The 13,184-nt window shown below is 49.0% G+C and overlaps 1 protein-coding gene across 2 annotated transcripts in view; it reads right to left on the bottom strand.

The window, feature by feature from the left end:
* Window positions 1-13,184, bottom strand: part of RMND5A (required for meiotic nuclear division 5 homolog A) — a 272,396-nt gene that overhangs the window by 28,990 nt on the left and 230,222 nt on the right. For both annotated transcript variants that reach the window (XM_078678673.1, XM_078678674.1), the window contains one exon: window positions 2,970-3,124. In XM_078678673.1, the coding sequence (XP_078534799.1) occupies window positions 2,970-3,124 (155 nt within the window). The remainder of the gene's footprint in view (window positions 1-2,969; window positions 3,125-13,184) is intronic.

The raw sequence follows: 13,184 nt of genomic DNA, 5'->3' as shown, positions 1-13,184 counted from the left end.
ATCGGCAGAGCGCATTTGGAGATCGGATCCCTCATCACTTCATCGCAAAAAGCTTAAGAACAAGAGAAATGCCTATTTTAGGAAAATTAAGCGTGCGAAATCTGACTTCTTTCGCCTCCAGCTTGACCAAGCGAAAAACCGACCAAGAAAATTGTTCGAACTAGTCAAAAGTCAAACAAAGCCGCAACCCTTACAACCAAACAACCCAAAAAGCGATATCCCACACAGTGAAGACTTTTCCACCTTCTTCAAGCAAAAGACCGACAACATAAGGAATGATCTCCTCAATGATGTAAGCCAACACCCTGTGCACATCAGAATGTCTAACGCCCAGCCAAAAAACAACGCATCGTGGGCCTCCTTTGACATCTACTCAGAAGATGCAATACTCAAACTGCTCGGTACCCTGAAACCTTCTAATCACCTCACAGACCCCCTGCCTGCTAACGCGGTAAAAGACTTCACCACCATGCTCCTCCCACTCTGGACTAAAATCATTAACAGCTCCCTTCAACAAGGTCTCATCCCGGACTCACTCAAGGTGGGGCAAGTCACGCCCATACTCAAGAAACCCCCAGCTGACCCGTCTGACCTAAACAATTACCGTCCCATCACAAACATCCCCACCTTGGCCAAACTGCTGGAAAAATGTGTACAGCTTCAACTAACAGAACACATTGACAAGTTTGATCTCCTCAACACCCACCAATCAGGCTTCCGAGCGAAACACAGCACGGAAACTGCCATGACTCACATAATTGACGACGCCCACCAAATCCTTGATCGCAATGATTCATGCCTCCTCATCCTCCTTGACCTTTCCTCAGCTTTTGACACGGTCAAACATGAGAACCTCCTTGAGCTGCTAAACACTAGAATGGGTTTATCCGGGACTGTTCTCAAATGGTTCACGTCCTTCCTACATAACCGGACTCAGAAGTTCAAGATTAACAATGTGTTGTCCTCGCCTGTGCCAGTCGACCTAGGCGTTCCACAAGGATCCTCCCTTTCACCCACACTGTTCAACCTCATCATGGAACCGCTTGCCTCCTTGCTCCAAGCATCCAATGTACACTTCCATATGTATGCCAATGACACTCAACTCTACCTAAAGGTACAATCCCCGGATGATATCAAACTCCTGAATTACACTCTCACAAAGACCCAATCGTGGTTGGCCGACAACCACCTCAAACTAAATGCTCTGAAAACTGAGTTCCTTCTGATAGCACCCCCTGCGAAATCTACCACCATCCAACTTTGGCTCAACAACTTAACTGCACTCAATGTCCGGCTCACCATCGTGGACTCCGCGAAATCCTTAGGTGTCACACTGGACGCAAAGCTCAACATGCAACAGCACATTAGCAGAGCGACGAAAGGAGCTAATTTCCAAATCAACACATTGAGAAAGTTGAAACCCTTCCTCCCAGCCAAAGACTTCCAAAATGCAGTTCAAGCCCTAGTCATCCCCCGCATTGACTATGGAATTGTGACCCTCAGTGGTCTCCCTTTAGCAACAACTGCACCCCTAAGAGCTTCCTTGAACGCTGCCGCGAGACTCATCACGGGCTCAAGAAAACACTCTCATATAACCCCTGACTTGAAATCTCTGAAATGGCTTCCCTTCGAAGCCAGAATACATCTGAAAATCGCTGTAATGACACACGCGGCTGTACACCACAATGCACCTAACTACCTCACTCAAAAGCTAACTATATCAGGAGGGTCGAGATCCAATAGAAGTTAAAAAAACTTACTCTTGAAACCTCGCAGATTCCGGAAGGAAAAAACATACAAACGCTCCTTCTCAGGTATGGCGCCGAGGATCTGGAACGCACTCCCTCCCGAAACCAGGCTTATCTCCTCCACGGCCTTCTTTAAGAAAGAGGTGAAAGCCATCCTCATGGCTAAGTTCACCTGAACTTTAATGTCTGTTCCTCATTGACTTTCGTGCCGCTTGGGTATTACTGGTTTCATGATTGTCTAATGTCAAATAATGTCATATTTTGCATGACCTAGATTGGTTTATTCCTCTTGTATGCCACAAGTACTTGATGGTCATTCGATCCTTCTATGCTACTCACTAAATATCTATTATTAGACTATTCATGTTAGCCTATCGTATATCGAGGCCCCTTCCTCTGCAACTTTTAGATACTTATAGTATAAGTTCTCCTGATTTTTATCGTAATTGTATGCAAGACTCAGTCTCGTCTTTTATTTTTCGCTTATCTGATTGTTTACTGACATTCTATTTGAACATGACTGCTATCCGATCATGTTACTGAAGTTTATATTGCACCCAATATTATGTCGCGTCACCCTCATGCTATCGTCACCCCCTGTTTCTGTGAAGCGCTCTGATATCTGTAAAGATCTTGTTCGCGCTATATAAAACTCTGAATAAATAAATAAAATAAATAAATAAGATGTTTAGGATTCAACAACTGAATAACGTAATAACATCCAATGTGCAGTGAGGGGTGGGGGTTATTTCCGTGTGGGTTTGTTCTTGTTTTGTGTTTGTTGCAGGTTGCAATGATAGGAACAAAATTGCTTGTATCATTTTATGCTATGTTGATATCGCCGGTCCCGGATCTGGGGATAAATGTACTGTGGTTGCAAGATAGTAAAAAACAAAAACTAAAACTAAAATAAAAACTAACAGCATTAAGGCTATTATCAACACCTCATCTCCAGCAGTGGTTTCACTCACCATGGGGGAGGTGATGAAGGACTCCTCTGTAATAATACTTCAGAGAACCTACAGCTCTTTAATCAGAAACTATGTTGTGTTGTGCTGCGCTACCCCACAGCTTTGCTTGCAAATTCAATGCAAGCACTAATGCCCAGTAGAAAACATACTAAACAGAATAGTTCATTTTTTAATTTCTTCAATACTTTTCAAGGATTGTTAAGGTTGCTTTTTGCCATCATTGTTGCTGATTGACTTGTTTCATACTTACTTGCTTCCATTAAACATTTTGTTGAGAGCATCCCTGGAGATGATGTGCCCACACACAAGTTTCATTGGTGGATTGTTCTCTGTTGTTTGCTGGCGCAAAATTGGGCAGGCAAATATCGAATGATACCAACATTTTTTACCCAGATCAACTTCAATCTGAAATAAGTAGATATAATGAAATTAACAAAAGGCTAGAATTCATACAAGTGTTAAGAACAAAGAGTACAACAATTACTGTGTCAAGCAATACAATACAAATTAAAAGGCGTTCTTTTCCACCAAAGCCTCCTTTGAGTGCCACTGGAGGAAGAGGAGACAAAGAGATGCAAGAGGAGCAGAAAAGCATTAATAGCTGTGAATGAAGGAGTTGCTCTAATCTACGTGGCTTGTTCCTGGTGCAATTCAACTTGGCAGAATGGATAAACAGGCGCAACTCAAGTAATGGAAAGGGGAATAAGACTCAGAGCCTGAGATGATCATGGATTGAGGAGCAGCAGCTATCATTGACCTGTCCCCATCACTCGCAATGCAGGGGAAGGAGGTGAAGGCTGCTGTAGAATCTGAGAGATTGGTGAGTAGTGGCATAACTGAATATTTAGAAAGAGATTCCTCCCTCCTATACGCTGACATCATACTTCCTAGCAGATCTCTGCTGTAAACAATGCCATTAATCCTAGACTGGCATTCTTATATAGCTATATATGACAATTGTACTTATTTAAATAAGTTATATGTTTATTTCATATTTTCCCCAATTGGTATTTCCAATCTCTTTAGCATTCCGTTATATTTTTCTCATATAACAATTAGTTCTGGAAAAATGTGTGTACTGTGCCGCAGCAGGTAACTTGAGAAACTTCCAATCCAACGTCCAATGCAGAGAACGCTTCTACATTTACGCCTCTAAATAAAAAATTGTAAAGTCAATAGAGGTACAGTTTTGTCATGGTTTTTACATAGATTTATTGTTGGGGATGCTGCTGCGAGCAAAAAAGGGGAACATTGGTGAAAGCCAAAAATATTTTTGGTCTAAAAAAACACAGTAAATACCATTGAACTCACTGTAACTTAAGTAAACTATGGTGTGTGGAAACATTTTGGAAAAGGGCAAAATGCAGTCACTCGCAGTGAAGTTAGCCAATGGCTGAAGTGGGCTGACACATTGCCCTATGGTGTGGTGGCCGCACCAAAAATGTGACTGACACAATAACAGACCAATGAAGAAGTGGCCTGGCTGAAAGTCTCTATAAGTATACTACGCATATAATTTTAGTAAAAATCAAAAGGTCTTGGCTAATGCCAGAACCTTTGCAATCCTTGTGGTCACCCTTTGCTTTGACTGGCTCTTTAAAGCGATCTGTGGCCAACTTTAGCTTTCACTTAAGAATGGGCAGAAATTGAGGGGCGTGGCTAGCGGCCGAACATGGCGGCAGCTTAGAGGACTAGCTCCGATCACGAAGCGGCCTCTCCAACTATCCGTATAATAATCCGTGGCTGAATTGAACCTCAGACGGAGGGACCGGCGGCCCGGGGCCGGGCGGTGCAGGCGGCAGGTAACCGGATGAAAATCGGATGCCTGGAAGCGGAGTTCCAGCCGAGTGTCGGTGAGCCCGGAGCGCAGGCCTGAATCCGGGGGACCCAGTGGTCGGTGAAGCCGACCGGAAGTGTGATCGGCCCGGCGGCGGCAGACCGGAAGTGCCCGGGACTGGAGGGGACCACCGCGGAGAATACGACGACACTGGCTGTGAGGGTGAACCGCACAGGAGACTCTGCGCTGCTGGAGGGACGAGGGGACAGCTGAGGGCTGGGGCGCCGTGCGGAGCCGAGTGTGACAACACGGTGAGGAGCCATCCGTGTCGGCCGCCGGAGCGGACAAGATCTACGGGGGCTGTGGAAAGCCTGCGGAGCTCGCCCCCCCCCCTCTCCGCCGTCCGCGCGCACTGAGCCGATAAGCAGCGCTGAACGCTGAGTCTGAGACGTGAGGCTGCGCGGCTCGGGCGCTGAGGGGCATGAACGTCGGACTTGTTGTTGATCGCCCCGTCCGCGTGGCGCGGGCCCACTGCGGTGCCTAGGGACGCCATTGTTGTGAGGCGCTGCAAGTGACTCTTCGTACTACGACCCCGTGCTGTGTCGCGGCCGGGGCCCTGTGGCGCGTGGACGGCACGGACCGGTCAGAGGGGGCGGACCGCCTGATGGGGCAAGTATCCTGTGGCTACATCTCCGCTACTGACTGAGACGCGGTCCCCATCTACGTCCGGCTGATTGACCTGGCTGAACTGCGGGCGTGCCCGTGCCCGTGGTCAGCCTCCTCTCTTCCGATCCTTCCCTCCAGCTGGCTTGAGGTGCTGTGAGGTGGACATCATGGCAGGAAAAGGCGCTAAGGGCGGCACGACCCAGACGCGTATCGAACGATACACCAGTGACAAACAAGCCTCCCCTCCGGCAGACGGGCGGCACACCTCCACGAGGTCGACGGACAATGCGGGGCCAAAAAAGGCGACCTTGGATGACGTGATGCGAGCACTCACGCAGGTCCAGTCTACGGTGGGTTCTATTTCGACTGAAATCACCCTCATTCGAGCAGACCTCCACAAAATGGCCGAAAAAGTGGGATCGCTGGAGCTGGTCACAAAATCTCTGGTGGAAGATCGCTCAGAGCTCCAGACGGCGATGGAGGCAGTCACAGCTGAGAACAAAATGCTGAAGGAGAAGCTGGATGACCAGGAAGGACGCTCCAGGCGGAACAACATCCGAATTCTTGGAGTACCGGAGTCGGAAGGTACTAGAGCGACTGACCTCTTCGTGGAGGAACTCATCAAATCGCAGCTCCAACCTAAAGGCCTGTCGGCGTTCTTCTCGGTCGAAAGGGCGCACAGAGTGCCAGGTGGTCAGCCTAAACCGGGAGCGTCCCCTAGACCGATCCTGGCGAGATTATTCAACTTCCGAGATAGGGATGCCATCCTGCAAGCTGCGCGGGTGTCTCCACCCGTGAAGATTCAGAACTCCACCGTGGCATTCTTCCCGGACTACACAGCGGAGGTGGCAAGAAGGAGAAAAACGTTCATGGACATAAAAAAGGAGCTCAGAAGGAGGGAGATCCAATATTCCATGATATTCCCGGCTAGACTGCGGGTGGTGGCAGAAAACAGGGCTTGGTTCTTCGATAATCCGGAGATTGCCCGGGACTGGGTGGACGGCTGGCGACCAACCTCCCAATCCCGATGTCTGGGGCAAAGTAACAAGGATCAGCTTCTGGTGAATCATGGCGAAGCTCGAGAGGACGACCTGGCGACCGGAAGGAGTTCGCCGCTCAGAGACAATACTGATGCTGAACTGGAGGTCGATTCTTAGTGACACGGCAGGTACGAGACTCCTTTGCTGGAAAGACTGTTGCCTGTGCTGCCATGGACGCTGGGCTGTGGGCCTCTGCAGAGGGTATGAGGGGTCGCTGACTTTGGAGTATTCCTCACCCCCAACGAGCAAGTAACTTTGTACTTTAACTTGGGTGGGTTTAAGCACTCTGCTAAGTTGGGGCGGCGGGCAGTTCTGAGTCTGTGTGGCAGGGAAGCAGGGAGGGGGGGAGTTTTGGGTAGGGGAGGGTTGTTACGAGTTATCGGTTTGTATTGTTTGACTCTGCTGATTACGCTGACATCCACATTAGTCACAGTGTGCCTACCTACACACACCGAATGGCCTGGTGCTGTTTCGAAGTCGCTGGGCCAGCCACTACTTGCAAATGAGGGGCGCCTTGGGTTTGGGTACACACCAGATACGACACTACCAGGCCCTACGAGTCATGAGTTCGCGACTAAAGATTTACAATGGCAGGACCGCCACACTCCAGTAACGTAATCGATGATCCCGGAGCGGGGCCTGTGCCACCAATACAGATCATGTCGTGGAATGTCAGGGGTCTGGGGGATAAGGTGAAGAGAGGGCTGGTTCTTCAAAATATTAGGCATTTCCGCTGCGATCTGGTCCTCCTTCAGGAGACACATTTAGTAGGTGCAGCAGCTAGCAAGGCTCTAGATAGATGGGGATACCGTATGATCACACATTCGGACTTCACTACGGGGTCCCGTGGGACTGGCATCTTACTGAAGAAAACATCTCGATTTATTTTACAGACTACCAAGACTGATGGTTATGGGCGCTTTGCAGCGGCCTGTGGGCAATGGGAGGGAGTCTCCGTCAATGTGGTGTCTGTGTATATCCCACCGGCATTACATGCGACTGCGCTTCCGGACCTGGGAAAGTTCCTCCTGGAACTCCCCGACTGAGACCTAGTGGTGGGAGGTGATTTCAACGCGCTGGCCCATGCTACACGTGATAGGTTCCCGACCCGGGCGCAGACACCTAGCTTGTCCAGATTTAGTGAGTTTGTTGAGGCACAAGGGCTGGTGGACATATGGCGACACCTACACCCCGAGGACCAACAGTACTCTTACTACTCTGCCACACACGACTGCCTATACCGTATTGATTACTTCCTTACACTGGGGGGCGGCCGACTTACGGTGCATGATGTGCAGATACGACCCCGAGGTATATCAGATCATTCCCCCTTGACTATGTCCATGTCCTGTGCAGCGATAACTCGTACGAGGATTTATCCCGTTTACCCCGGTTATCTCAAGATTCCCCACGTCCGTAAAGACTTGCAGAAAACAACTAAGCTCTATTTCACGGAAAACTCAGCCTCAGTGCCCTCCCCAACGACTTTGTGGGAAGCATATAAAACGGTGTTTAGGGGACAGGCGATTGCAGCGATAACGCGACACAAACGTGAGCAGAAATCGGAACTGCTAGCTCTGGAGCTACAACTGGAGCAAGCTAATGTGGCCCATATGGCGCACCCGTCGGAAGATACACGTCACTCACTCCACCTAAGCCAACAGTTACATGGCGATCTCCTCAGGAGACGAACGGTAGAAAACATTGAATCGACTGCGCAAAGAATCTATGATGTAGGGGACAAAGCCAACAAACTACTGGCTTGGCTAGATAAAAAAAGTGAAGGTAGCAGACATATTCTACAATTAAAGGGTCCGGAAGGGACGTACCATACACGTCCCTCCGAGATTGTTGAAATCATGGCTGACCACTATCAAACGGTCTACACCCCACTAGAGGCGGTTACAGCTGAGGCGGCGACAGCAGCGCTGCAAAACATACCGGTCGTCACTCTACCGTTAGAGGTAATGACTGAACTGGAGGCGGATCTGTCGGAAGATGAGCTGCGAAATGGCGATTGGTGCATTACGTACGGGTAAGGCACTTGGCCCTAACGGGATTCCAGTTGAGTGGTTTCAGGCAGCGTCGGACACCCTGTGCTCGCCACTGATGGCCATGTTTGAGGAGTGTCGAGAAACGGGGATTTTACCCCTAGATCAACGGATAGCGACCATAGTAACTATCCCAAAACCGGGTAAATCGCCCATGGACTGTGCGTCCTACCGCCCAATCTCCCTGCTCAATGCAGAAGCCAAAATTCTGGTGAAGCTAATTGCGAACAGACTGACCCCGCACTTACAAGGTCTGATACACCCGGATCAATCGGGTTTCATGCCGCACAGAAGCACGGCACTAAACCTCCGGCGTGTACACGGGGTGCTGGCACGAGCCCACTTGCTGTTGGAACCGGCGGCCATTCTATCATTAGATGCCAGAATGGCTTTTGATATGGTGGAATGGCAATACTTATTCGCGGTTCTGGCTCGTATGGGCTTTGGTCCCAAATTTATCTCCTGGATCAAACTGCTCTACACGGAGCCGGTGGCGCATGTGGTGGCCAATGGCCACATCTCTCGGGCGATCCCCCTGGCCAGGGGGACGCGTGAGGGATGTCCACTGTCCCCCCTACTGTTCGCCCTAGTGCTGGAACCGTTGGCTACTGTCATTAGGACTACCCCACTACTAAAAAGTCTTACATGGGGAGACGCCTGGGAGGACAGGATATCCCTATATGCCGACGATATGCTGATTTATTTGTCTCAACCGGAAGCGGGCATTCCGAACTTGTTGGCAATCTGTGATGCGCATGGACTGCACTCCGGATACATGATCAACTGGACGAAATCGGTAATCTATGTACTGAAAGGTCCGGCGCCACTCCTCCCTAACAGTTGCCTGCTGGTTATAGCCGATGCCTCGTTTAAATACTTAGGCATCCAGGTCACTAGTGACTCAGATGCGTTCTACGACCTGAACTTGACACCTCCCCTTACCCGTCTGCGGGCGGATGTACGACACTGGAAGACCTTGCCCCTTACACTGCTGGGGCGCGCGGCGCTGTTCAAAATGATGGCGCTGCCGAGCCTCCTTTATGTGCTGGAAAACACCCCGGTCCTCATTCCACCATCATATTTCCGAAAAGTAACGGCAATGGTGACTGAGTTGCTATGGGGAGAGAGTCCGCCCAGAATAGCGCACGCTAAGCTTAACCGTGGGTGGTACGATGGAGGGATAGCCTTACCAAATGTGGAGCTCTATTATTGGGCATCGCAACTCAAAGTTATTAATCACTGGATCCATGCCCCACAGAATGACCCGGCATACTTTTTAGACAGAACACAATTGGGAACACACAGTTTGTTGGCCCCGCTATACACACCGAGCCTCACCAGGAAACTACTCGGTCCGACCAAACACACAGTCGTAATATGGCACAGGGCACTGGCACGGCTTAAATGGAAGGGAGTCATAACCAAGCTCACTCCACTGTGGGACAATTAGGCTGTCTTAGATCTAGTAAGGGATTTACCCAATGGGACAATATAGGTATTTCGACGGTGGGAGACCTGTGGACTTCTGCTGGCATGATCCCTTTTCAACACCTGCAACAACAATATGCATTAAGCCCCAATGAGACTTACAGATATATCCAAATACGGCATGCACTCATGGCGGTCATTGAACCGGGATCTATAGTTCCGGAGTCCTCACCTCTGGAAGACCGACTTCTCACAGACTTCATGCAAGCGCGCGCCACATCACTCACATACTGCAAGTTATTGAACAATTTACCGGATCCATTGCAACAGCTGAAGGAGAGGTGGGAATCTGAGCTAGGCTCCATGGATGACACAGACTGGAACACCGCACTGGCGTCACCACGGGAGGCGGGTGTATCAGCTCGATTCAGATTAATACAGCTCAAAATACTACACAGGGTCTACTACACCAGGACCTCGTTATACAAAATGCACAGGGCTGAGACCCCGTACTGCCTTAGGGGGTGTGGGGAGGAAGGAACATTGCTGCACACGCTCTGGGACTGCCCGACCATCTCGACCTACTGGCAACAAATCATGCGCACCATTTCCCAGACCCTTGACACTTCACTGACACCGGACCCTCGTATGTGTCTTCTGAACGTATGGGAGGGGACTGACCTGTCACATCGGAAACAGCAATGGGTTACAATTGGAACTATGGTGGCCAAACGCGACATCGCGCAGAGGTGGGGGGTGGCGGAAACACCTACGCTAGCATTATGGTGCAGAACTATGGACAAACTGATGCTGATCGAACGTGCAGTGTACAGAATGAGGGCTAACCCGCGCAAATGGAACGCAATCTGGGCGGCATGGAATAAGTACAGGGGGGACCTATGCGAACCGCTCCCGGAGGATGAGGGCGACGGCTCGGCCGATGACGAAGAGCTGGAAGAATAGGCCCACGGGAGAGGGTGGCCGGGCAGGGAATTGAGGGGATTGGGGATCGCAGATACCAACTAGGCGCGCGTGGGGGGGGAGGTGTGGCGTTACTATTGGAACCTGGGCTTTGCCAGTGACATTGGGGATGTAAGGAATGATTAATTGTGACTATTTTTCTTAGCATGAGTCTAAAGTTTGAGTTGTTTGTTTTATAACGTAAAAAAGTAAGACGACGTACCAGCTACTGATGTATTCGGACTGCCTGTTGTAATATGCCAAACGTTTGCTGCCGGACCGGAAGGTTGTCGGCTGAATAGCTGTGTTACACTATGGGACTGTGAATGTTTTAAAAAAATTGCTTCCTTCTGCTCAGCTGTATAAATAATGTGAACCTGGCAAATGCAAATAAAGTCTTACCAAAAAAAAAAAAAAAAAAAAAAAAAAAAAAAAAAAGAATGGGCAGAAATTAGACTGTCCTTTCTGACGTAGATAAAGTCTCCATGAAGGAATCATCATCCTCGTGAAGGACATGCATGTACACTTTGTGGAAAGCATCAGTCTTAAGTACAACCTTGTGATATGTGGTTGTGGCAACGGCTTAACTAGATAGTAATCGATTCCTGAATCCCCGGGACTAGGGAAGTTTGTAACTGATATCATAGTCATCTCATGGGTAGTTAGCGGGCAGTGGATCAAATGGTGCATTGTTGTGGTCAACGGGATAGAGAGGCCTGTCAAGGCCATATGATGAGCTCGGGGTACCCTCTGATGATGACGGAAATAGTGAAGTGTTGGGTGGTTGTGAAGGAGAAGACGGAGTGCATTTACATCGCAAGTCATTATGACCTGCACTAGGGGGAGCGCTGGACTTAAGAATAGTATTAATTACTATTCCTACTCCAGTTTGCGCAACAATAGGGAAGGTGTTGGAATTCATTTCCAATACCTCAGCGCCCCCTAGTGCAAGTTGTTGTAATGACTTGCAATGTAAATGCATAACGCACTAACAACGCACTCGTCACGACCGCGTTATAATAGTAGCGCGATGTAATGACAATGTTGTAAACCCTGTTTCCCGTCTAGAGCCCCTTTGGCACCTGGACAGGTAGGAAAATTAGCAGAGGTGGGCTAAACTGAGGTGGACACGACTTTTCAGAAACAGCCATCTTTGTGATGGCATACTTAGGAATTCTAGGATAGGGTTATGCCCACTACCAACAGGAAATGGTCAAATAAGGGCTGTAGTGACAACAAGGGTACTTAGCCCATTGGCTACTTCCCTAATGCCCCTGAAATTCAGTATTTAGGTGAGCCCCTGGCATCAGAAGAGTAGATCCTGATGACCTGAAGAAAGAAGACTGACGAGAAGAGTTGCACAGCGAGAACAGAAGATCCAGCAACTGATTTGGTGCCAACCCTGCCGTATTGCCTGCTAACTTCACCTATTGCCCAAAAGTCGACTTGTCCTGCAGCTGTTCAGTATCCAAAGCCTGGGAGACCTGCCAGTCTTCACCCATGAACTAATACCTCCCAAGGAACAGCGGAACTGTCTCCTGCATCCTGCAGAACAGCTAAAGAAAGGCCAAGAGTATTCCAGCCCGCGAAAACCCCATGCCATCAAGCACCACTGCACACGAGCCCAGCAGCCCATGTCCAAGAGGGCTAATTGTGTCAGCGTGGCCTCAAGGTACCAAGTCTACTGTGGAGTGACTCCACGTGAACTACCCGACGTCCCCTGCAGCCTCTGTTTGCAGGCCCCCTAACACAAATGTGAGTGTTGCCCGACGGAGAAACCGGACACCCCAAAGACCCTCATTACCCGGATGCCAAGTCTCGAGAAGAAGAGGACCAAAGCCAATTGTTGGTTTCAACAGACTGGTTCCCCATTCCCCTCCTGTAGCCTCTTTCTACCATGACCGTTTTCCATTGAGTAACTTTGGGCACCCAAAGCTGTTTGGCACCTCTGCCCCATGCTGCCCTAGTACCGCTGGTAGTGTTCTGCTGGTGCTGCCTTGGACCTTGCCCAGTACTCACCTTCACTCCAGGAGAAGGGTCCCGTAAGAACCTATAAACCACATATGATTTTCCCATTATCATTAACATTGCAGAACTCAGAAATTGCACTGTTTACTTTTTTAACTGAAAATTTTTCCTATTTAAAAGCTTACTCACCTGAACGATTTTCTTCTGATGCCTAAACACAAATATAAAGATACTCGCTATTTTTATAAATTTGTGTGAATCTCCTTTTTGAGTCGTATGTCTCATTTACAGACCATTGTGTGTATTTTCACTACTGAGTGTTAAGCCTAAGAATGCTTGACCACATACCACCCTAACAGGGCACCTTGGGATTGCCATAGCAAGCCCCCTATCCACTCATAAGGAAACCCTTGGAATCTTTACATGATAAGTCTAATTTGGTATACCATATAAAAAGCCAGCTTCCTACAGTGGACAGTTGAGACACAGTGCAGTGATATCTGGACTGCACAAAGTGTTCTCCAGAGTGGTCTTTCCATTCTATCAAGTGACTAGACTTTCTAGCTCCAAACATT

Source organism: Lissotriton helveticus, chromosome 2_2 (assembly GCF_964261635.1).
Source record: "Lissotriton helveticus chromosome 2_2, aLisHel1.1, whole genome shotgun sequence".
In the NCBI taxonomy this organism is placed as follows: Eukaryota; Metazoa; Chordata; class Amphibia; order Caudata; family Salamandridae; genus Lissotriton; species Lissotriton helveticus.
Note: the sequence above shows the minus strand (reverse complement) of the source record. Positions and strands in the feature narration are given on the sequence as shown.